We start from the raw sequence: 26,392 nt of genomic DNA on the forward strand, positions 1-26,392 counted from the left end.
ATTTCGTTTTTAGCATGACCTAGAATCAACGATGTGGCGAATATTAGCTTCCGCGTGCGCGGCAAGGAAAAAAATAGAAAGACAAAAAAAGATTAAAAAATGTCTCATACATATTCTTGAGTTTCTTTTGACGAAGCTTAGCTACTTTAAATTTTTAATATCTTTAGATTAGCTTAAAATTAACTTTGGTAAATAATTTAGCACATAAAAAATATGCATAAGAAAGGTTCCATTATTTAAGCCAAAATTAGGTTATTTTACTTATCGTTTTTGTCAAATAATAGTTTTACGTTATATTAATAAATAACAATATTAAAATAATGAAATTATATAAATTATAAAGTACATCTTTTTTTTATACAGATTTATTTAAAAGATATTCTATTAAAAGATACAAATAAACATATCTATTATTATAAAAATACTAATGTACTTGTTTATTCTATTAACTTTTAAGTAAATAGGTGAGGTGGCCACAGCATCCCAGGCAACGTAGAAATGCAAGATTAGAAACCTTGTTTTGGAAAAAAAAAAATAGAAATTATTGTCCACTAGTCTTAAAGTTTATTTTTTACATTCCTTTATCTTCTAAGGATTTAGTTAATGTAAATTTAAATATAATATATTATGTAATGAAAAATGTGACAATAATAATAACATTTGTTTGGGATATTGTCAGCATCCCTACTCACGTAACTCTTTTGATCATCTACTTACTTAAAAGTTGAAAAAGAATTATTTCCTAAATAGCTTTGCTTCGCTTGTACATTGCAATTATTGTATTACAACTGAATAAATTAATCTTTTACCAATGTATAAAACTTAATATTACTTTGTGTTTTTCACATTTTAAAATACCTTTTATATTCAATTGTCATATCGTAAAAAAGGTATAGAGATAATACTATTTTAACACAATTGCTTTAATTTCCTTAATGAACAAAATTTTTACATTTCATAAAATTTTTTAATATTTTTCATATTTCAAAATTATGAAGACTTCTTTATTAAAAATGTTTTAAGCTTTTTCAAATTTTATAAGTTTTTTGCGGAAATTATAAAAAAAGAAATCTTAAAAGATTTCAGTATTTATATATAAAGAATTTGAGAAAAAATGTAAACTTCCTCTATAGAAACTTCTGAAGTGTTGTAATAATTCATTTTAAAAGTCTAGTAAATTTAAAAAAAAATTATAAAATTTTACAGAAATTCTACAAATAAATATGAAAAAAATGAAGAATTCCAAGAAAAATTTGCACCAGATTTGTAAACAATAGATTCCACTATTTACACCTGACAAAGAGACGATAACAGGGTTTCTCCGGTCGGACCAAAGTTATAAGCGGCTTAGCATCACGCATGGTTAGCCACGTGTCAGAATTTAATCGTATCATGTAGAAATCATCGAGAGATGGAACGACAGGTTCGTCGAAAATTTGTAATTCGTAATCAATAACTCCGTCTGTGTAACCACTCATTAGGCATGCATTTACTGCTTCATTCTCTGACGTTTCTACTGACGAATAACACAAAGTGTGCCATACACCGTAAGACCGTTGCATCACTTCGCCTGCAGCAGATCTAAGAAACAATTTCACAAATTTAATTACGTAAACATGTTTGTTGCTTTATTTTGTTAGCATTTAATAGCACTGATTTAATTGCGCTGAGAGAAACATGTTTGAGATATTTGTAATTATAATTTCACGGTAAAATTATTATTAGGAGTAGTTATAATACGCTTTCTTCTTCTATCAAGATTTGAATAATAAAAGTAAAATAAGCATTTCTATGTAGTAAATTCAATCATAAATATGTATAATGAATGCAACAATATCTTTTTCAACATTTACTTATTGTTTAATAATAATAAGTAATGGCTGTAATTTGCACGGTTAAAACAATTACAAATATATAATTGTCATTAAAAGTTGTAACATGACTATGAATTACAGTTAAATTATGATAGTTGCAACCATTTATTTCTCTCAGTGCGAGTATCATCCGCATATGCAAAAATAATGGCACAATTCATTCTCACCTATTTCTTCCATGCTCTTGCACCTTTTTGCATTCCATTTCATCTTCACCGTTCGGGCAATCATTGTCGCCATCACATACGAAATCTTGCGAGATGCAAGTAAAATTTCTGCTGTCTCTGCACACAACATACATTTATATATAATTGCTGACTGTAATAAGTTTTACAAAATTTATTATTTATTCGTGGTGGCGCGTGAAAATGGTTGATTAATAGTTAACGGATCCCGAGTTTGATTCTGATCGTCACCTTATATTGCATTTTTTGAAGTTGCGTTAGAACCTGAGAATTTGGGATCTGTACCATATTTTTAAAGTTGAAATGATTAGCGGAATCAAAACAGCACCATTGCATTGGTAGTTTTAGTGTTAAAGCGTTAGAATTTTCGAAACACGAGATGTGTTTTAGCTCGGTAAAAAATGATACGTCAAATCGATTTGACGTCGATTTTGTTATTATTTCTCATTGGGTAGTGGCTATATAAGTATTATTTATTAATATGGGCCACAAAATGGTACGATAACTTTTATCGTGAAGTAAGCCTGACATATACAATGCATAAGCTTTCGTGTTATATCGTTCTTAGATTTATCAATCTTACGTATTGCATTTGAAGCTGTTTTCAGTGCATTGACATGCTTCTGGCGATTCGTCCGTCTTATCGAAACAGTGTCGCACCCCGTCGCATAATCGTTCTGGTGCAGTCAACTTTAAATATTCTGCGCAGCTACATATTACAGGTTCATCAGTCCCATCCGAGCAATCCACTTTACCATCACAAAATGCGCTCTTCAAGACACACTCGCTGTTCTCGCATCGTAACTCCGACTTCGCGCATTCTAAACAAAAAGTACATATATTAACTCTGAAATACTACGTATATTATTATAGATACATTTGTATTCGAATGCGATGGATTCGAAATGGATTTATTACAGATTTTATTATTTACAGCTTAAAATAACTTAATACGATTTTTTTACATGAAAATAGTATTAGTTATTCTAACACTTTGCATCTTACAAGATAGAAAAAAATGTCTAAAATAATTTTTAAAACTATAAAAAATGATTAATTATACGGAGGAATTTTAGTAGTATTAAGCTTATGTACAATGAAGAATTAAGATAAAATTAATTAAAGCTTAATAAATCTTATAGTTAATCTTATTCAGTTTTAAATTAATTTATACTGTACGTTAGTCGAATATAAATTATGATTTTTAATTAATCTGATGAATTATGCAATCAAATATCTCAAATTATTTACTGTGATTGGTCCTGTTTCTTTTTCCACTTTGTTGCATTTGCAGGCACATTTTACTATTCTCATCTGCACCGTCTCGACAATCTGTCACACCGTCGCATACTTGATTCCAAGGAATGCATTGTCCAATTTTACACCGAACACCATCGCATGTAGCCTCAGACGTTGGTTGTGGCGCTTTCTCTGCAGCATCATCGATAGAAAAATTAAAATGTCTTAGATTATCTCGTTGCTTCACGTAAAAATACAACAATCGAAGTAAAGTTCAAATGATTAAAAATGGATAACATAAATATATCTCCGCGCCAGTGTGCGTCGGCTTACCCAAAGCTTGCGTGAGGTAGACGTGGATGTAATCAAAGCTCGTTAAGTTCCGCATGTTTCGGAAGCTGCACGGGCCATCCTTCTCATGAAATATAGCCGCGGGATACCATCCTTCCTCACTGCGACAAAACACTGATCCGCTCCAATCCGAAGAAGTTCCATTAGCCTAAATGCAAACAAAAAATAAAGTCAAAATCTAATGCGAGATGTATATTACGAGTAGATCAGGGGATGTGTGTACCTAGACGAAGCCTAAGTTTACGAAATTTTTGTAAAAAAATAAAAAGAGATAGCGAAAATTTAGCTAGATGCAAATATGAAAATAATTTTTGTTAGACCATTAAAATAATTGTGTGCGAAGGTAGATATTTGAATGTAAAACGTTATAGACTAACTGGACAACACAAATGACAAAATAAATCGCTGTTGAATGTTCGATTATTATGAAGCTACTTACCGAGCACTTGCTCTCTGAAGTTTCGACGAAACAACGATAACAATTGTCGCAATTTTGGAGGACCGGTTGGAGAAAGATCGATTGCGTCACGTGGTCATTGTTTGTGCCAATTGCCACGCATAGATCTTCTATTGCTGATGGATATATTCTACGAAGAATCGACAAAATTAACCATGTAAAAAGAAGATAATGTATCTGTGATAATAAACAAATAATTAATATACATACTTTTTCTCTAAGAACAGCGGTTGTACATAACGGGTAAAGTTCACTGCAGTTTTCAAGTGAAGTAACGAAATGTCCGTTCTTTTTACGTCTCTGATCTCGTCAACAATCGATATCTCTTGATAAGGTCCGTCTACATAGAGAAAAGAACGGCTTTGGCCGAGGACGGCTGTTGTATAATTCACTGATAATCTGCAATTTTAATTTTTATTTACGCATTTCTTCACAACTATTTGAAAAATTGGTCATATGAAAAAGAACATAAGTCAAAAGATTTCAGTTTTGGAAAATTGAAAAAACTGTCCTGTATTAAAATAATTAAAAATGTGTATAAATCCTCATTATCTTTACATAGAATGAATGGAACATATCACTTTAAAACTCACTTTGAAAAAAAACTAATTTTGAAAATTTTGACTTATGATGTTTCTCAATGAAATGACCAATTTACATGTAAAACAAGATTTTTAATTAGAAAATTCTGTAAATATAATGGCAAATAATATAATGACTCTCCTAAGGATGTGATAAAATAACATATTATATCCTAAGAAAAATATTTGACTTTATTGGTGAACAATACATAATTCATAGAAAAAAAGCAAACAGGTAACATTGAATTCCATTATGCTAAAATGATTCATTGAGTGTATTTTTACAGAATATAAGGAAAACATAGTCACTGATTTATAATATTTCTCATGTAAATAACAGCTTTGTAGAATCACGTATCTAAGAAAATGTTTAATTAATGTGGTTATTGAAAGAATTTGTGTATCTGTCCCCTTTGATTTTGAATCCCCCAATATCTCAATTTTAAAGAAACAAAAATTGACTTATAGTGTTTTTCAAACAACCGCTTTATTTATTGAGAGAATCTGGCTAAGAACAATTGCGAGGGTAAACAAACAACATTAATTCTTTAATTTTGCACAACTTTTTATACAAAATTCTTTAACTTTACACAAATTTTACGCATCTCGATAAATGCATCGGATAGGCACTTATGAAACCAAGAAAAATCTGGATGAAAATAGAATTCGCTCACCTGATATCTTTCGTGCAGCTCGAACTGGACAAAAGCCAATTCGATTCCAAGAGTAAGGCTGAACACTGGTAACGGCCATCAACGAAGATGGCTGCTAGCCATGGCCACAGGTAGGTATGGTTTCTGGTTTTCGGATCGACGACCAGATGCGACTCGACGCTGCTGCTCAAAACCGGTCTACAACGAAATTGTAGTGCCGTACACGTCTCGCCTCTCGCACTCGCCGCAACGTGCTCCGACGAAGGTTCGTAACCCGTCGCGTTATGCCATCTTCGCGAGACTTTCGTTTCCAGCGCTGTTTTATTCACAACGATCTTATCCAACGATTGTATACTCCTGCAGCACAATTACCACGCACGCAAACGCAATATACAATTAATACTTTTTTTGTTAAATTAATGATAATAAAACAATGTTAAAACATAAATAACAAGAGAAATATACAGTATAAGTAAATATATAGAATGAATCAGAAAAGTGGAAGACGCACTCCAAAAACTATTAACATAATGCTGCTTAATGCTGTCAAATAGCAGTAATTAATTTACGTATTTGGAAAATTGTACACATAGGCTCACTAGTGCCTAGCTATGTTAAATAAATTGCGTTCTAGTTTTCTACAGTGCACATAACATATCCAAATAAAATTCAAAACGTTGTTAACTTTGGATGGCTAGGCATTAATGATCGTGTACATACGTGAAAAAACATTCGATTTTTATTGAATCGGTCAATATTTAAAAATCAAACGTACGTGAATCCGAGATATTTGCATAAATTTTCTCCAATTGTCGACGATACAGTGCTATTCTCTAATATGCTTGACGTAGCACATTGCACATGCCACGTTCCATTGTGGTATCTACTGAGCAAACCTTCCGTGTTCAAAATCGGCCGATTATCGCTGTCCACATTTATGTATTCTCCATTAGTTAGTGCAACTGAAAAGAAGAATATTTTGATATTACTTACTCTTACGGAAAAAATTATAAGAATACAAAAAAATTACTGGAATATTATTAAAGAATTGCTTTTTTTTTATAGTGTACCAGTAATTTTTTCACATGCTTTTAGTTTTTTTTTATATTGAAAGTACTAACGTCTTTTATTCATTGAATAAATTAAGTAAATTAATTATTATGACAATAAAAAGAATCGATAAAAAATCAAATAGAATCACCGCATGAATGAACAAATAAAAACAACTTAATTGATATACCCTGACTGAGGCGATATTTTTTGCAATAAATTCTTTACAGTTAATTAATATAATTATTTTTTAAAATAAAAATTAATCAAATCTGTATAAAAATTAGATCTAAAATATATCGATTAATTTGCAATTTATTATTGTAAAGTCTTATTATTTTAATATTTTTCTTAAACAGTTATTTACTATTTTTGTTCAATGATTAATACAGTAATCCTATTTCATCAGAAAAGAGGAAATAATTGATAAGAAAAGCGAAAAATTTTAGGATCTTATCTTTTTTCACAAGAAGAAATAGGACAATCTAAAAACAAAAACGGCCAATTATAAGCTCTCAGTACTTCTAGTGTTAACGTTTTTCAGTACACTTACGACAATCGGCTTCGTCCTCCCCTAGAGGGCAATTGAAATTTCCGTCACATTTTTTCGTCAGAGGAATGCAATCTCTGTTGCTCCTGTTGCAGTGAAACTCGTCGTCTTTGCAGCTACCTGAAACGGTCGTTTTGTTAAATAAGCGAAATTAACAGCAAAATTACGTACGATCAAATACCGCAATCTTTCTCGTCCGTCTCATCATCGCAATCCAAATGTCCGTCGCAAATTGCTGTGGGTTGAAAATTCAACAGATAATCTTTACAGGTACAATCTTTTTCATCAGTGCCGTCCTCGCAATCCAGATGTTTGTCGCATCTTTTGTTGATCGTTATGGTTTGAATCAGGCTATGAATAAAACGAACATTGATTCGAAAGTTTAAAATTAATGTTATTTAGGCTGCGTTTACTTTGGTTCACGTACATCGCTTGTAAGGATCATTGTCTTTGACAATTCTCTGAAATATTTGATAAACGAGAAGGATGAAACGTTTGAAGCACTGTAAATGCCAAAACGAACGCAGCCTAAATAAGGTATCTTGACTGAATAAGATCCACGTAATTGGTTTTAAAATTATATTTGATAGAATTTTAAAAACTCTGTGTAATACTGATAAGACGATCATTGAATTAATGAGATACATTTGGTTAAACAAATTTTGGAAAATAAACTGATTTTTTGGTTATTAGAGTCAAATATTTTAATTTTATTTATTTTGATATATAAATTTTATTTTGGTATTTTAATGCAACACTGTCACAGGTTGTTATATCCATATTTCAGATTAACTCGATCAATTTGTTTTCAAAGTATAACAGATAGCTTTTTGATCTTTAGTACAGCAAGTTCTAATATCTTGCAACTTACCTTCTGCAGGTGAATGTTAATCTTACTTCAGGCGTTGCGTAGATATCCACGGTTGAATCTTCGTTATAACTTTCTGTCTGATAGAAGAAATAGGAAGAAGTAGAAATAGGAATCTCTTCCGTGTTTACTTCTGCAAAATTCCGTGTCGTCATCAATTACATTATTAAAAATTCGATACTTGTTACAATCATAAAAGAATTTGACATGATTTACCATTTTTTTCGGTGGTATCGTTAGATTCGCCTACTTGCGGTTTCACTGATGTATCATTGGAATCCGATTCTTTATATCTTTCAGATTTCATGTCCAGAAATTTGCATCCAATTTCATCTTCTCCGTCTAAACAGTTTACAAACCCATCACAACGTTTCTTTGACGGTAAACATTTTTCTAGGCTCGATTGGCAGGTAAATCCTGGACATGAGCTCAAGGGTTTATTTTCAGAAGAAGACTCCGTGTAGTTATCTTCAAAATAAAATTTTAAATAAGAACAAGTTTAAGTAGAAAATATATAAAAGGTTTCTGAATTTTTTAAGAGACTTACCTAACATTTCAAATGATTGCAAAATCCAGTCCAAATAATAACTCACTTTCATGTAAACACCGGGCTCATATGGACGTCCGCATCCCTCACCGTGGCTAACTAGGCCAGCTACGTACCATTGAGATTCTAAATTTGGATTTCTGTGTTCAAGAAATATTTTCATGTAATAAAAGTGTAATTAGTAAGATTTTCAATGTTTTAATTATTTTAATTAATTCAATGCTTGCATACAAAAAAATATATTTGTTTTGGTAATATTAGTATTAAAAGTTCTAATTCTACCATTGTTAGAATTAGAATTTATCTGAATGCAACCCGACAGACATAATTCTGTTGCACTTTATTGTTCCGAGTTTATCAAAATTAGTTGCAAAATTATTGGCAACATGACAGCAAACTCACTACATTTAGTTATCTGAGTCTATTATTTATGTCAAATTGTTTACATAAAAAAATGAATTCTTAATTCACGTATATTTTTATTCTTGAATGCTATTTGTTTCTATTTAAATATAAAATGCTCTCTTCAATTACAACTGTTCACTTGCATCAATAAATAGATCTGTGCAAAGTATAATTTATTCTTAAGTGAATCCCCAGTGATCCCAGTATCAAGCAAGATGATTCACTTTCTATTCGAAAATAAGTTCGGTTATTACAAATAAAAATAATACAGTTGGTAGAAGTAAAAATTACTAGCGTTGCGTTTCGTTCTTTCCACTAGTAAAATCAGTATTAATTGCGCACGGTCTTTCCGCTTTATTTCAAAAATAATTTATTCTTAATCGAAGATTATTTATTCTTGGCGCTATTCTAAGCGTAAAATAATCTTAGATTAAAGCATTTATGCATTGCTTTAAAAATTCATTTTTTTGTAATTTTTTTGTTTAAGACAACTCAAAAATGAATCAAAATTCAAATGTTGAGTTCCTTTACTCTTGCCATCACTATCGAGCTAATTTTGGTATTGAATACATTGTTTTGATATTAGCTTTTTCACTGGATGATGCCACCAATTCACTAGCAACAATAGATACGTTACTATCTGGGATTACAATTTTGTTGAAATTTAAGATCAACAAATTCTTTAAATAAGATTTTATATTATTGTTTACATGAAGCAATGATTGTATTAAATAGAATATTTTTTAATTAAATTTTTTTCTGTATACTGATTGTTACCTGCACATTAAGGGGCCACCACTATCACCCTGACAGGCATCGTGGCCACCCTCAGGGTACCCTGCGCAGATGGTGGCATTATTCTGATCGATCGGATGTTTACACGATGACAAAATCGGCAGTTCCACTTCTCGCAAATGATCGGCTAAAAAGAATTTTAGTTTTAAATAAAAAGCAGCTCTTATATCTTATTTTCAAAGCATTTATATCTTTTCTTTGGTAGAATTCTTTTATGTTATATGCGCAAAATTATAAAAGGTGGTTAGGTTTTCGAAATTTCTGGGAAAAACAAAAGTTTTTGTTCAATATTCTGTATTTTTGAAACTAATTGTAAGCTGTTTCGAATATGTAGTCATAAATAGCTTCTATCTTGAATTAATCGTCTCTTAAAATTTGTTATAAAACCTAAAGACCTTGTATAAATATTGTTGCGATTAGTAAAGATAACATACGCTCTGGTCCATGTTCTTTTACGGCTCCCCATCCAATTGCAACGCATACGGACTGCGGCGTCGGGCCTTCTTTCCACTCTTCACCCGCGGTGTTCAACTCCGGTAGGCAAACTTGGCGGACCCATCGATTGAAAAGAAGAGGTTTATCCAATGTGATCACTGCAATGTCGTTCTGCATATTTTGGTCTCTATAGCCAGGATGAATAATCACGTATTTCACCTTTCTCAACTGTATTGTTGGTGAAAATGATAACTGCCTGAGCATACCAGCTTGTATTTCATAGTAGTGCACCTCATATCTGAAAGTTATTAAGAGACACATTTTGAGGAAGTATACACAGAAAAAAAAAATAGTATCAAATTAACAGTTTATTGTTTCATATATAAGCAAGAATATAAAATTTTCTTGGTAGAATTTATAAACTTAAACAGACATAATTTGCTTACACAAAGAAAAGAATTTTTTTTATGTAAGCAAAATTATATCTGTTTAAGATTATAAATTCTTCCAAGAAGATTTTATATTCTTGCTTATATATGAAACAATAAATTGTTGATTTAATAATAATTTTTTTCTGTGTATCTAGAAGAAATTATTTTGAACGAAACCACAGTAATATTCACAGCAATAAGGTACGTAACGATTCCCAAGGGGGAATTGAATAGCGATGGAATATTGGTCGTATAATGGTAGTATAATATACGTATTATTACGCGCATTGTAATATTTTTTGTCTTTTGCATTCCAACACGCGCATATACCGTGAAACTTCAGTGACTATTTCGATGTCCGTGCTCTTTAATTATATGTACAATAATAATATTTATTTATTACAACTCTTTAGCCACTATTTTATATTGTTTAAATGATGAAATTTTGCTCTGTTGTCATGATTTTTTGATTTATTTAAAACATCGAGTTTTGATACTTCATATAATTAAACTTTTTGGAGCGGTTCATATCATACTACTTTTTTTGTTAGTCTAATAGATTAACTAAAAAATCTCATCGATTTAATAGAGTTCAACGTTAGTGTATTCTATTCTTATTTGGGTTTTGTTCGCAACGAGGTAGTGAACATTATTGTCAAACCCTGTATATATGTTTCTTTAAATTGATAGAAAGAACATTTGCGTTTATAAGAAACATGATTAGTTGTCATCCCTTGTGATATATTCGTTGCATAGTTTGTAGAATCGTCTTTGAAAACGTTCTTACCTTTTCATGCAGTGACCTGCAGTGATTATATGAGTCTCGCTGAGAATAACACCGCCGCAATGGAAGTGACCATCCTTGTAAATAGCGACCAGGAAGGGCCAAGCTCTAGGCTGACTCGCTCGACCGCCGACTACTCGCGATTGCGTCCCGACGAGAGTTTTATTCTGATCTTGCATTATCTCCTCGGACACCGACTGATTCGTATTTAGCAGGCTCAGCGTCTCTCGGTAGAGTTTATTGAATTCCGCAATTTGTAATTGTTCCTCTGCGTGTCTTCTGAACGTATAACTGTTCTTCGTTGTGTTGAAGGGGAAGAAATTCTGACGAGGTAGGGCCGTGGTACCACAAGGTAACGGCGGACATTTGACGAATACCGCTTTACCCGGACATGTCGTCGTCTGTATATCGTTATTGTCGGTTTCTATCACGTAGAGACCTTGAAAGACATCCTCAGGTACATCAACAGTTTGTATCTCTAGAGTCGATCTGCAAAGACGTATTTAAATGATGGAAATTTTAAAGATGAGCGAATTTCTTTCTTTCTAGATGTTGGATTTAATAATCATAGGCTTGAAGACTCGTAAAATATTTGATAGTCCATGTACATAAAGAGAATATAATAAGAGAGATATAGAATTATGAAAAGAGGATTAGAAAGAAATTTAGGCATATAAGAGAGATACATACAAAAGTTGAAATAAGAAAATACTAATATTTTTTAGTGTAGTATGTTATAAACACATCATGCAAGCACGAATACCTTCACATGCACATATACGCACTCACACTCTTACAAAAATAATTCATCGCTTTTATACGTCATATAAATCATTTTTAACTTGTTTTTAGCCCATCATTTTTATGCCCGTTTCTTGCACTCAATAGCATGTGCAGTCTATTACAAAGGAACATGATGTATATACGCGTGTATGCATATGAGTACTTTTTGCCACTTCAACCACTCATTTTTCTGGAAAAGTTCCTATATATGACTTAAAAATGAGGTCATACTTATTGACTCAAATGCACATTTTCACTCCTTAAATTAAACGTTCTCGCAGGTTAAAAACGGTGAAATATTTTTGTAATGGTCATTAAAAGTTATTGCATCTATTGATGACATACGATAGTGGCCAACCAATTTCTGATATGCAAGCTTCCTCTGCCCAAGAAAATGTTTTTGAACAAACAGGATACCATTTTCCATGCATGTTCTTATGCAGAAATCCTTGAGCATAACCAACCATAAAACCAGCCATCTACAAAAGATATTTATGGAGAATTAAATTGAAATCATATTATAAACATAGTTTTTAATAAGCGTTCTGATGAATAAAGATTCTCATAACATCTCATAATCTTTTTAACCTTAGTTCGCCACAACGATGTACTTTACGAGATTTTTTTACATTGCTATAACTTTTTTATACACAGGAAAAAATTAATATCAAATCAACAATCTTTGTTTTATATATAAGCAAAAATATAAAATCTTCTTGGAAGAATTTATAATCTTAAACAAATAATTTGCTTACATGAAGAAAATTTTTCTCTTCATGTAAGCAAATTAAGTCTGTTTAAGGCTATAAATTCTTCCAAAAAGATTTTATATTCTTGCTTATATATGAAAGATTGTTGATTTGATACTAAATTTTTTCTGTGTAATATAATTTGATGACTTGGATTGAGATTAAAACAAATGCATTAATTATTTATAGATATGATAAGCTTGTAGAAGCATTTTTTTACATTACTTTCAATGTAAGAGTGCACAAAAGTTCAAAAGGGTGGTATCCCCGTGTGGCTAACTTGTAAGAAAAATTATATAAAAAATTGTCAGCTGTTTTCTAGTAAATATATAAGTATCTCGTCCGTACGTCGTTTGGACCCATGTGCGTTTCCAGAAGTATGTTGCAGTCTTGCTCGTCCTTTCCGTTGGTACATTGTTCTATCCCGTCGCAACGTTGTGAAAGTGGTACGCAGTTATCATTACTATAACGATTGTCCCAATCATCGCAACTGAAAAAGTCCGCTGGGCAGCCTGGAAATTAAACATTTAAACTTAAATCGTATGTACATTTTGCATTATTTTTCTACGTTTACGTAAGATTTCGTCATTTTAATGACAAAAATTTGTCATGGTAAGTTTATACTTCAAGCGATGTTATATTTTGTATTGTTTGCTTGCAAAAAAAATTTCGTAGATAAAGTAGCTTCCGTTATTTAACCAGTATTTAGCGTCATCTGGTGGACAATCACAATAATATTTAAAAAAAAATGCCATTTATAAGAAAACTTATTTTTTAACAATGTAGCTATAGCCAAGCATAACTATTTTTATTAATTCTTAATGAATTCTTGCTGTGCTCAAGATAAGTAAAGAAATGTGATGCTCAGTTGATCACCTAGGTTCCTGCTATGTCACACATGTCGTTTTAATTTTATCCTGTTACAAATCGTGTAAATTAAAACTTAACATAGCGTTACTCATTTTATAAATTTTTAGATTATATAAAAATGTGAGACAAATATACTTTAAAGACTCTTGAGATTTTGACAAATGAAAAAAGGTGCAAAAGGCTAATGAGAGTCAGCGCTGTTGACGATGCGCACAAAGATTTAAATTTACAATAACTTTGTTTATTCTATACAAGTTTGAACGTTTTGACTCTTTTTGAAGTCATTCTCAACAAAAGACAAATTTCAGCTAGCATAATACAATAATAACAATTAATTGGTCTGGCCATCGTCCATCCGATATTTGGCTGAGTCACTCACGGTTTGCACGACCCGAAGTGTAGCTTTCCCACCGTGTATGTAGATAGAGGAGATGGAAAGCTCTCTTTCTATAGCTGTATGCGAAATTTTACATAGTATCTTAAAGATTGAAAAAATTATTTAAAGCAGTGACTCACCACCAGACATCGACGAATACCACCGAAGTCATGGATAGAGAACTATAACACAATTAATTGTTATTGTTGTATTATGCTAGTTGAAAATCTTTTATTGAGAATGACTCTAAAGAAAGTCGAAACGTTCAAACTTGTATAGAATAAACCAATTTATTGTAAATTTGATTCTTTGTGCGCATCGTCAATAGCGCTGATTCTCATTAGCCTTTGCACTTTTTTTCATTTGTTTAAAATGTAATATGTCATAAAAGCACTGAGATAAAAGTATTAAATGCGATGGAATATCAGAGCAAAATCGAATTCTTTTCATTTATAATATTTAAAACATACATATGAAAAAAAAAACGAAATAAATAAACTCGGATAACATGAGAGGATTTGAATAACGCCACCGACGATGCTTTGGCATAATTATTATACGATTTCAAATTATCAGCTATCCGAAAATGTTGACTGAAATTGCTGACTCTAGCGAGTATCTTTGCTGACTCTAGCGAGTATCTTTTTTTAAAAAATGTTAGCAGGACTTGGTATAATTATAACTTTGTTTACAACATTTGATATTTCATGTAAAAGTTTTAGTTATTTAACGACTTTGAAGAGGACCAAGTAAGATCGAAACATGTCGTCACGTTAATAAATATTTATATATGTATGTGAACTTTATTGAAGTAAACAAATTCTTAGAACCATTAAAATGAATTTTGCTCGTTAATTCGTCCTTATATTCATTTCTCTTTCAATTTAAAATAAATAAATTTTATCATTTATTTCAACTGTGTATATACAAAAAATAAAATATCTATTTTTTTTTTTTTTACCGAAACAACCGAGCTCGTCCTCTCCGTGCGGACAATCGAAATAACCGTCGCAAAGTCGATCTCGTGATATTCGATCTCTACAGGAGCATCTTGTCTCGTCACTGACGTCGGTGCAATCGACACGGCCATCGCACCATTTCACCCTTGGGATACAGTGCTGATTATTACACTGATGATAATTTACAGGACATCTGTCGAACGTAAATAAACCTAAAACAATTATTACGCAATTGAAAAAAAATGCTCTAATTTATCTTCCTGGAAAATGTCATCTCATAAATTTCAATTTTACATTTATAACGCTGGAATAAAAAGGAAAATATAATAGATAAAATATTTAAGACGGATAAAATTAAAAAAGTAAGAAAAGAGAAATGACAGACAAGATAATATAAAAGAATCCTCGCAAAAAGTCTATAAATATTTCGCTCACGTGGGCCAGTCTGCGTGTTAACATCGTCCTCCGGAAATCGCTGTCGCGATTCTTTCGGAAGGTCTTTTGTTTCATCGACAGAGCGGTCGGATTCCGATGTGCCAGGGATCGGTGGAAAGCGTATAGTCGGCAGTGATAAATAGCCGCAAAAATACGGCATGTTTGCAACTGGCTGCTGGGACATTCCTGTCGGCTGCTGATTCAGCGGAAAGATCGGTGCATTCGGTGCGTTTGATATAGTAGGTCCAATGGGACCAACGCCTTGTCCCGTCGGCTGAGACAGACTGGCGACGTAGTTAAATCTTGGCAAAAACTGCACCGTATTCGACTGCACATAATTGGGTGACGAGGATTCTTGCGGAATCTGGAACGGAAAACCGCGATTTTGCCCGGAGGAGAAACCTGGATAAAACACTGATGCCGGAGATAACGGTGTGTTAGCAGATGAGGCGGGATATTGGCCGAAGAAGCAAACCGGATGCGGCATTGTCCATGCAGTGGAGTTCAATTGCAGTTGTTGATTGGAGTTCGTGTTTTCCGCGATTCCTGGAATGGATTTGATGTTGTCTTTAGTCTGAAAATGATTGGTCGACAAGCATTGCTCGTAATTACATTTAGGTCGATCTTGATCTTGTAATTATTATATGTTTCTTATCTAATAATATTGTTATTATTTTGAGAAAACCGTAGACACTTTGTGTCTTATTATACAAAAAGCGCAAATACTGCCAGAATTATAGCAACATTCTTGCGTCATGGGAAAAAAATGTAATACCTTGGGATTTACGAGTTAATTAAACTTTTTCGTGTATTTTATAATGGAGTTATATTTTGTTATGAATTATGAATATGAAACCTTTACTTACACGACTCTGAACATTTTATTATACAAGCCATAGTAAATTGAATTTCTATGCGATGCCTCATTATATCTATTTTTCGATAAACTTTAAAAGAAAAGTATCGTAATAACAGGCGGAGTAAAGAAGAATTAAAAAACTAAGAAGCGCATTCACAGCGTAAATATTGGTATAAGTAGCAAGCTTTTTCCATCACGGCTTAAAGAGATTCTCTAGCTGAAAGAAGTGGACAGGAGTCTCATGACTTTTCATTTATGTACTATTTAATGAAAAACTTTTTGACATTGTCATCTGCAAAATAATAAGTAATGAATAAAATTAAACAATAAAAACAATTTTGTTGTTTATAAAATTTTTTTTATAATATTAATATAGAAAGAATTGATAAAAAATTGTTTAAAATAGTTTAAATGGAGTAATAAACGTTGCTGTCACATTTTTGTTAGTATAACATAGCTATTTAAAAAGAATTGTTTACCAACAATTTATCTCTTACATTAAGTAATACAAAAAAATGTGTATTTTTTTATTTTAAAATGTTTCTAAATTTTGTTCTTTCTTATGGACATAATTCTTTAAAATTCTTATATTTTGCTGGCAATTAAATCACTTAAGGCTTTTATTCACTCTTTATAGCTATCTTGGATTAATGTGATATCAAAGGTAAGAAAATATATCGTTAAAATTCTCCCAATGTACATTAAAGTAAAAATGTTTTATAATGAAATAACATTTATAATCGATAGAACGGATTTGTAAAACATACTGAACACGTGTGTAAAATATATTGAAAATTCTCCTTTTGTTAGATCAATCACCGTACACCCACACTACACCGATTAATGCGGAAAATTTTCATGAAGATTTCAACTTTTTAGATTTTATCTACAACTATTCTGAAAGGGTTCTAACAAAATCTTATATGAAATGTTTCTAAAGTCTATTGTATGCAATAAATTTGAAAAATAACTAAGCAAAATAAAAAAAGTCATGATATTAAAATAATGACAAAATAATTAAAAAATGATTATTGAAAGTCACTGTTCTTATAATTCACGAATCATTTCACATATTACATTTCTTAATGTACTGGACATAGTTTGTATTGATTAAATCAAAAAATTGCTACTATTGCATGCTTTATATAATTAAGTTATGGTTTGTATGATTGAGCTATGGGACAGCAGAAACGATATTAATACATTAGATAGTGTAATAATTCATTAAATAATCGATAATATTTTCTGTAATGCTTCAACTTTATATATTTTTTATTTAGAAAGATTTATTTTGAATTTTCTAAAAGAAAATTGGTGATTGATTCTTTCTCTCTCTTCCCCCCCCCACTCTTCTTTCTTCTGTCTCACTCTCTCTTTCCCTCTCCCTGTATATGTGTGTAAGCAATGTGATATATTCTTATATTTGTAAATATGTATGTTACGGACAATTTGAGTAATTAGGAATTATACATAATACGTACAATACGAAGGTTGTTTGAAAAGTTTTACAAATAAATACATAAATAACGGAGAGAAAAATTATTTGCACGTTTTTATTGCGCTATCTTTTATAATATGATCGGAGAAGTTTTATTTTATTTTGACAAAATATTTCGTATTGACTACAGTGATGATAAACTTTTATTTGATATTTTTTAGTAAAAAGAAAAGTTAGAAAATAGTACTGTTATCACATATCTATTACAAAAAAAAAGATATATCATCGCTTGAAAATGTCTGTATATGACATGTCTATGTAGAAGAAATAAAAGAGCATTTGTTCAAGACCATTGAAGACCGCAAAAACAAAAAAAGTGGAGAAGAGCGTAGTCGAGCTCGAGACACTTTTTTTTGAAGTGGAAGCTGCAGACATAAATAAAACGGTTATCATATGCAAATCTTGTAGTATATGTTATATGCACTTGCATAAATAAAATACATATTTCTCTGCGATGACTTCACCAAAAATAATGCAACAAAATCGCAATAATTTTTCTTTCCAAATACCCATATATATAAATTCGCAAAATATTTAAATAGCCATTATATAGAAACATTATATTTTTTATCACTTTTTATTATTTGTCACCTTTTCGTATTTGCAATCTTCGAAATATAATAAATTTAAATGTCATTTCTGAAGTGCTTCAAATTTATTACAAAATAAAATTAAAATACATCACAAATGATTTAAATTTATTATATTCAGATATCTGCGGCAATATTTCAAAAATATTTTTCTGCCATTTCAACAACTTTTGGTAATATTTCAAGAGGTTGCAGATCTTTTCAACAACTTTTTTTACAAGGTAAGAATCGCGGACACTTTACTATTTCAGGAGTTGTCTCAGAAATGTCGTAAACATATTTCCCAACTTTTATATGTTCTATTTTTTTTTTATATGAAATATTTCTTTTCATTCGAGATAAATCTGAAAAATTTTAGTGCTGTATGAATTGGTCAAATTAAATTGTGCCTAATCAAGGACGAAACCAAGCCGTTTAACAGCTGCCGAATTAAAACAAGTATTTGATTTCCCATATAAAAATGTGATAAAATGATAAGTATATTTTAGTACTACAATTATATACATATATATTGGCTTGAGTAAAAAGTAACTTCGTATATTTATATAAAATTTAAAAACAAAATTTGCGTATTTAAAAATACCTTTAATGAACAATGTATACACCATTTTATTTAATAATCTTCCAGCATCTTTCAGGCAAATTAAAAATTCTATTCTCCCAAAACTTCTCAGTTTTATGGGCAAGAAGGTGCTTTTTGTAGACTTCTAAAAAAATAAAATTTTTTCCATTGAGGGAATTCTGTAGAGATTTAAATAAGTGAAAGTTTGATGGTATACCAAGTGTCAGATGAGTATGAAGGATGAGGCAAGGCATCCCAGCTAAGCTGCAATAATTTTTGTGGGTTGTCAAAGATACGTGAGATTTATTAGCGTTTTCTTGATGGAATATGACATCATAACGATTGCTTAATTCTTTCACGCTTCTCATCGATTGCTGTCTTTAAACAGTCTAATTGGAAACAATACTTGTTGGAATCGATCGTTTAGTTTTGCGCAAGCGGCTCGTAGTACACGATTTCTTTTCAATTCCATCAAATACACAGCATGATTTTCTTTATATGAATGCTTTGCTTCGTAGTGGCTTGCAACGGTCTCGTTTCATTTCGTTTTTCCTACGCTTTTTTTTGCGCTTTACGTTATTGTACACAATCCACTTTTCATCGTCCATTATCATTCATTTTGAAAATGGACCGTTTTGAGTTTAAGCAATAAATCGCAGATGGAGATATGATTCATTAAATTTTTTCGTCAAAATTGTGAGGTGTAGTCTGTTGTAAATATTGTACCAAGACACGTGTGCCAAGTGTGTGCAAGTGGTTCTCAATGATCTTTTGAGATACATTGATTATCTCTCGTGTCGTATAGTATTAATTATTTTCAATCAATGTCTTGATTTGGTCATCGATCACGAGGCTTGGACGCTTACCTTCTTGATAACCTTCTACCAACACAAAATGTCGCAGTTTTGGCACACATGTTCGCTTACGGCATCTTCTCCATTGGATATAGAGCATATATCTTTTGTGTAGTTTGCGTTGCATTTTTCTCTTTGCGAAAATATAGAAAAGCATCAAACACCGAAAATATTGTTTCTTTTGCACCAGGTTACAATGTCTCCAAATAAAAATTACTGAATAGATTTTGACAAATAACAATTTAAAATATGCAAGAAAGCCTAATCTTTAAGAAAAATATATATTGTCAGATTGTGTGAACATTGTACTAAACATTTCCTCTTATTGACATAAGCCCAAATACGAAATTGTCTTTTACTCAATCCAAACACTGTGCTAAAGTAAAAAATAATGTTGTACCTTGCAAAAATAACAGACATATTATCAGTTATGTATACATTGAATGTGTATACGTATGCATGGGTGTACGTTTTGTGTCAATATGTTGAAAGTAATTCTAGTTTCTACCGCTTTGAATTAAATCGTCACTGTCAACGTGGGCAATCGAGCTAGCAGAAGGATATATAGTACGTGTCATATATAATTCCTCTTTATTCTATTAAAAAAAGACATTTATTTTAATGTTTATCAAATAAATATTTTTAAAATATTTTAAAAACATTTATTTAATGTTAAAGGACACATTTTATTGAAATGTTCAAATAAACATTCTTCGAACATTTTCCAACGTTGATAAATATCCTTTTAAATATACGATTTTTTAATGAATTAAAGAGGATTTAATTTATTATTTCTAAAGTTTTTAAAAGTATTTTTTAAATGTTTTAAAAATATTTTTAAAATCATTGTTTGTCACTTGGATAAATATTCGTGTAAATGTCATTTGAATCCACATTCGTGAAAAATTATTTATTTAAACCTACAGCAAAATAGAATTATTTTTGCTGCAAAATCTGTTATAAATTAAATTTTTTTTTTTTTGCAACTGATTTCAAAAACAAAATTTGGACATTTAAGATAAAAATGTTTTGTTGTGAATTAGGAAAAGCAATAAATTTTTAAAAGAAAATTTTAATTTTTATATTTCGATAACTTTTAGATCATATTATTATATTTTCTTGAAACTTTTTTTCCCACATGATTCTCAATATTATTTTGGAAAGTTATATTTTAAATGTAGAAAAGTAGTGGTCGAGAAGTTTCTAAAAATGTAGAAATGTCTATATATTAATTATAAACTTATTCTTAAAGTTTGATCAAGTTTTATATTATAATTTTGGCGAGAGGTATGTATTAATAAGTACCTATACTTTTAAACATATTTTTACCGGAGAGATTTTAAACAGAAATTAAAACGCCAATTATTAATTTAAGAATCTTTAAAATTATGTACAAATACAACGCCGATAAAGGATGCAGTTGAAAGAATTTCAGATAAATGAAAGAAATATACTTTTAAATTTCGTAGAGTGAAATAGCATTTAAAACGAAGTGACATACAAGTGTAACGTAAAGTGAAAATTGAGTCCGTGTACTTCGTCAGCTAGTGGCTCGCCACTTTAAGTAAGAGTTAAATTACGCTCTAAAAGTTCGAGTGAAATCGCGATCCATTTTAGTGAAAGAGCACTTTTTCCTAATGCAATTGATTAGTGTTCATAGAAGTGAATTGCCACTTTACACTTTTGAGTGGAAAACTTTTTCCTGTTAAAGTCATTTATCAATCATCATAGAGAGAACCGTGATTCACACCATACCTTTAGAGTGTGATCGTTTCACTATAGTAGAACAGACTAGTTCACTCTTTGTTGAGTGAAATTGCTGTGCAATACTCTCAGAATAGGTTTTATTTAATATGCTTTTTATCTAGAAGTTTCTCCAAAAAATATTTCATTATAATGCAGGTGAAAAGTTTTATAATACTGCACTATGTGATTTTTTATATTTACGAGAAATATTACGTAGCCAAGTCTATCTAAAAAATGAAATAGCAGTACTGCTTATTATTGCCTGTATTGTTTCAATGTTGCACTACTCCATTATAAAGTGAAATTTTCTCTCGCTTCGCTCTACATAAGAGTGAAATAAAAATTCTAAATTCTATGTTATGTTAATCACTCTAAAATTTGAATGTGAAAAGAAATTCTAACTTATAAGTGCCTGCATTTACTCGAATAAAGGTGACCTTCTCTTTTGGAGTGACATACAAGTGTAACGAAGAGTGAAAATTGAGTCCGTGTACTTTGCTAGCTAGTGGCTCGCCACTTTAAGTAAGAGTTAAATACTACGCTTTAAAAGTTCGCTATCGGAATCACCCTAAACAGGGTTCGAATTACACATTTCAGCGGATTCTCAGCTAGTGCTATTCCCTTTACCTTACCAACCTGCACGCGGAGCAGAGAGGTAAGGGGAAACGGCCGAAATATGCAATTTGTACGAGTCCTGCTCTAAAATACATTATTAATAGCGAAACCATTCTACGGACTTTAGAGATACTTAATTTTTTAAATTCAAATCTGACATGTAAAAGGACTGAAAAATCTCTTTAATTTCCTCTCTTCGTATTCCCGAGCACGTACCATTCGTCGCCGCAGTCGATCGATTTTCCGGGTGTCTCTCGAACGAAGGACGCATCAAAGGTTGCACTGTCATTTGGTCGGCGATTCTAGTCACGTCGTATCCTGCTGGCGTATTTTTAATAATCTGCTTCGTAAGATCGTCAATAGTCCCCGTTGCCGTTTCGGTTGTTGTTCCTATCGAATCAGTGACTGTGGCTTCCCCGGAATATTCATTATCTTTCGTAGTAGCGCTGTACTGCGTTTTCGTGTTGCTCGACTGCGTTGTAGGCCACGGTCTCACGCTCGTGACATCTCTACTTTCGAATGTAACACGTTGTTGATCGACTTTCAACGTGACAGGAATGTTTTTATCATCTTGGATTTTTATTACATTTATTACATTCGAGTCGTTCGCGGTATGATTGCTGTCTGGCTGTTTGTCATTAATGCTCGAATTATTAGCGTCACTTTCGTTTATCCGTCGGCTTTCATTGGATTCAATATGATCAATTGATACAGTAATGGTTTCCGATACACTGATATCTTTCAATGATTGATTCGTGGAACTTTGTGATCGATTATCTATAGCTGTGTCTGTCCCCAGCAGCTGGATTTTTGTCGCTTCCGTCCGATTAACTTCTGTCCGTTTTGAGCCGTTTTCAGCCTTTGCGTCGTCCAACAACTTGACGGCGGTGTCAAAATTGCTCGGGCTATTTTGCTCGGCATAATCATGCATAAGATATTGATCTTCCGCACGTGGCGTGTGATATTCGACATTTTCATCCGCGTCGTTTATCAGTTTTTTGCATTCAAGGCATTTCAGAATATCCTCTGACAACGGCGATTTTCCGCCGTTTGCCATTGCAAACTTATTTTTGAGATCCATGAGATAGCTTTGTAACTCATTCAACAATGTCTCGCAATGTTTTGCGCTCAAATTGCAATCTCTTCTTCTGCGAGATGCCTCCCGCTTGAAACGCGCGTCGGTGTTTCTTCCATTTATTGTTGGAAATGCGTCGCTTGCTGCAACTCGTGCTATCTGGCTCGTAAGCTCCGTCTGATCACTGAAAGATGGGTCTTCATCGATCATTCCTCCCTTCTGGGATTTTGACAATGATCTCCTGCCGAGAGGAAAGCCTTTCCTGATCATCCGCTCCACGTGTGCTTCCGGTTGAATTGGAACTGAAAGAATCATGGTGGAAGAGATGATTCTTCGAGGACATCGGCTGGAAATTGGTGATTGCGAAAGCGATAAAAAGCAAATTTCTCAGGAAAAATAATGGGCGCTGTATTTACGTAACCTTTACTGACCTGAAGCATTATGAACATCATGTCCGGACATTATCGAAAACGCAAGATTGGTGATCGTCAAAAAGAGTACAATCAATAAGATTAAAATTGCTCCAAAAAGTATATATTTGTGCCGCGCGTAAAACTTCGAATGATCGTGTCCGCCCGACTTCATCTTGCATTTGTCAGATGTTGTTCCTAAAACCGTGATAAATATTAATCTTAAAATTTTGTAAATATATAATAAAACAATGTTCACGCAGTGAGCTTATCGACATTATTAAAACCCAGGGTTAGTTAGTCTTTTTTAATTAAATTAAAGTTAAAGTTAAGTTAGTTTTAAACTACACTTAAATTAAATTAGTATTTAATTTTAAAAAGCATTATTTAATTAAGAAAGGCAAGAAGATAAAAAAGGTTGAAAAGTTTGAAATGGTCGAAAGCTTATTAAACCTTGACCCATAGACAGTAGGAATTGAATAGGTATATGGAATCTTTTAACCTATTTATAATATAACATATCTAAATATATATTAAATATATATTAATAACACAAGACTGTTTTAAAAAGTTACAGTAAATATTAACATGTAAAGCTATTACAATCTTTAGAGGTCTTATATAAGAATTGTATATTCAATTCATTTCTATATTAACGAATCAAAGTTTATCAAGTTTTCGAATCTTTGCGTGCTTATTAAATTTTAAAAGCAATTATAATTTGTATAACTAACTTTATTTTTAACGATTAGAATTAAAAATAGTTGTAATCTAAAACATACCGTAAATTTAATATTTTATTTATAAATACAGCTTTTGTAAAATATAATTAAAAAATTTTTTGGAAAATAATTATTTATAATAATATTATAAAAATAATTGTAATTATGTATAATACACATATCAAATAATTATTAAATTTTAATAGAAAAATTATTTCTCTCAAAATTTTCATCACTCAATTTTTCTTTTCCATTACAGTCGCTAGTAAAATCTTTGTTTCTTTCTATTCAAAGTAACAACGTCACAGGATAGTCGTGAAGCCGATTATATGAAAGTCGATTATCCAGCATTGTTTAATATTTAAAATTTTTCAGAAGAAATATTAATGCTTTTAAAGAAACAAAAAATCAACGTATTTTTAAAAGTTCGTATGTTTAAAATAGTTGAAGTTAAAAATTAATATATTTTAACGTAACAAAGTTATGTTATAAATTATTAAACTTTTAATTTTATCATTTAATTTCAATTTTAATTTCTTAATTGGTTACTATTTTATAAACACATGAATTTTAGATTAAAGTGGAGATCGTGATACAATATTTTCTTCTATAATATTTTAATTCATTATTAATAAATACATTATTAAAAAATATTTCAACAAGGAATTGAGGAGATGTAATTAAATCTATATTTTTTAAATATTAATCAAGTAACACAACTTACCTGTACTTTGAATCCTCGAGTCCGTCAATACGACGCAACATGGTGGATCGATCGGAATGTCGATCATCTGCGAAGGCGGGCTTTTATCGACGTGCAATTTATTCGATTTATCCAAAAGACGCACTAATTGTTGAAAAGTTAATTAACGAATCAAGTTAATTAAATCAGAAATTAGATTTAGATTTAATGAAAGCTTCACTAAATCCCAAATATACATGGTACAACAGCTACATATTTGCAAGCCACTTACTTTTGATTAGTCTCTAAGTTGTTGATTGCGGTCTCGTACTCAAAATTCCTGGCTTTACGATCCTCACACGGGATTACATCGACGACGACTAACCCAGGATTTGATAGGCAGAGCGGTTTGTCGCAATGGCGTATCAGCGAAATTTGCTGACAGCTTATGTCGTCTCCTATTACGTTCGTGCGAACGAACCCTTTTACACGCATTTCAAACAAGTGCCGCTGTGGCGGAGCTTGCAAAAAAAAATGTGAATGGAATTTATGGCTTCCACCGCAAAACCGAATGTTGATTTCATCAGCAAGTATAAAACGTGAGAACCGATTGACCTTTTGTTGTACAGACTTGTAAATTTGAGCTTCCGCGTTTTGCGTAACTCTCGTATGTTCCTGAAAAACTTGAATACAATGCTCTGTCACGAGTTGATTAGTAAAAGTAATTAATAAAACGAGATAAAACTGTGGAAAAACTTCTTTATTCACGCGCGAGCTTTCAGAGAACGACGTTGCTGTTCCGACCTCTGAATGAGAACTGACGTATTATATCTAGATCGGACCTTCAAAAGGAATATGTTTATCTAGAGAAATAGAGATAAAATAAAGAGGATTTATGATAGCAGGTTAAGGTTTGATTTATTGAGTTATTGGTGTTTAGGCAAAAGAAAAAACGAAATAGTTTTATGTACGTGTTACAGGACGTAACAGCTCGCGATTAATGTTTCTCATTTTCCGTTGAGAAATTTTTCCTTGAAAATTTCGAACTTTAATGAAGACTTATTATTCTTCATAGTAAAAAGTTTTGTACTTTCCACTATGCCAAAAAGTGGAATATAATGCCGGATAACATCCTTCCTTAAGCAGAAAAATTAACTTGCAAATCATCTGTAAGAACTAATCTTCTTTGAAAAAGGAGTTCATACATTTTTACTTTTTCACGTAAGTGCATGAAAATTGTATACAACTGCATATTTATACATATAAGAAAGAATATATTTTTTAAATTAGAATAAAAATTAATATAAAAAAATTAATATAAATAAAAATAAAAAGTAAATAAAGTAACAAACTAATGTGCTTTCTTAAGGAAATTCATTTTTTAATTTTATTTTGATTTCTT

The 26,392-nt window shown here is 31.4% G+C and overlaps 1 protein-coding gene across 1 annotated transcript; it reads right to left on the reverse strand.

Moving 5' to 3' along the window:
- Positions 1-361: 361 nt before the first annotated feature.
- On the reverse strand, positions 362-25,424 carry LOC105197209 (serine protease nudel). Its single transcript, XM_011163480.3, has 25 exons — positions 25,283-25,424; positions 25,033-25,155; positions 23,608-23,784; positions 22,318-23,478; positions 15,378-15,923; positions 14,945-15,154; positions 13,086-13,249; positions 12,334-12,467; positions 11,209-11,694; positions 9,990-10,288; positions 9,538-9,682; positions 8,356-8,495; positions 8,025-8,276; positions 7,812-7,941; positions 7,122-7,291; positions 6,944-7,060; positions 6,116-6,302; positions 5,362-5,697; positions 4,317-4,505; positions 4,089-4,236; positions 3,632-3,797; positions 3,311-3,490; positions 2,643-2,880; positions 2,042-2,158; positions 362-1,581 (listed from the first exon to the last, which is right to left on the reverse strand). Coding segments are annotated over exons 1-25 (6,114 nt in total). The 5' UTR covers positions 25,284-25,424; the 3' UTR covers positions 362-1,283.
- Between the last annotated feature and the right edge of the window lie 968 nt (positions 25,425-26,392).

This window comes from Solenopsis invicta, chromosome 3 (assembly GCF_016802725.1).
Source record: "Solenopsis invicta isolate M01_SB chromosome 3, UNIL_Sinv_3.0, whole genome shotgun sequence".
NCBI classification, from domain to species: domain Eukaryota; kingdom Metazoa; phylum Arthropoda; class Insecta; order Hymenoptera; family Formicidae; genus Solenopsis; species Solenopsis invicta.

What these genes read in the sequence shown, in the direction of transcription:
- LOC105197209 (XM_011163480.3), bottom strand. An exon ending in TGATGTTCATAATGCTTCAG is followed by an intron (nt 23,479 to 23,607) that starts GTCAGTAAAGGT and finishes TGATTCTTTCAG; the next exon opens with TTCCAATTCAACCGGAAGCA. An exon ending in CCGCTGTTCTTAGAGAAAAA is followed by an intron (nt 4,237 to 4,316) that starts GTATGTATATTA and finishes GATTCTTCGTAG; the next exon opens with AATATATCCATCAGCAATAG.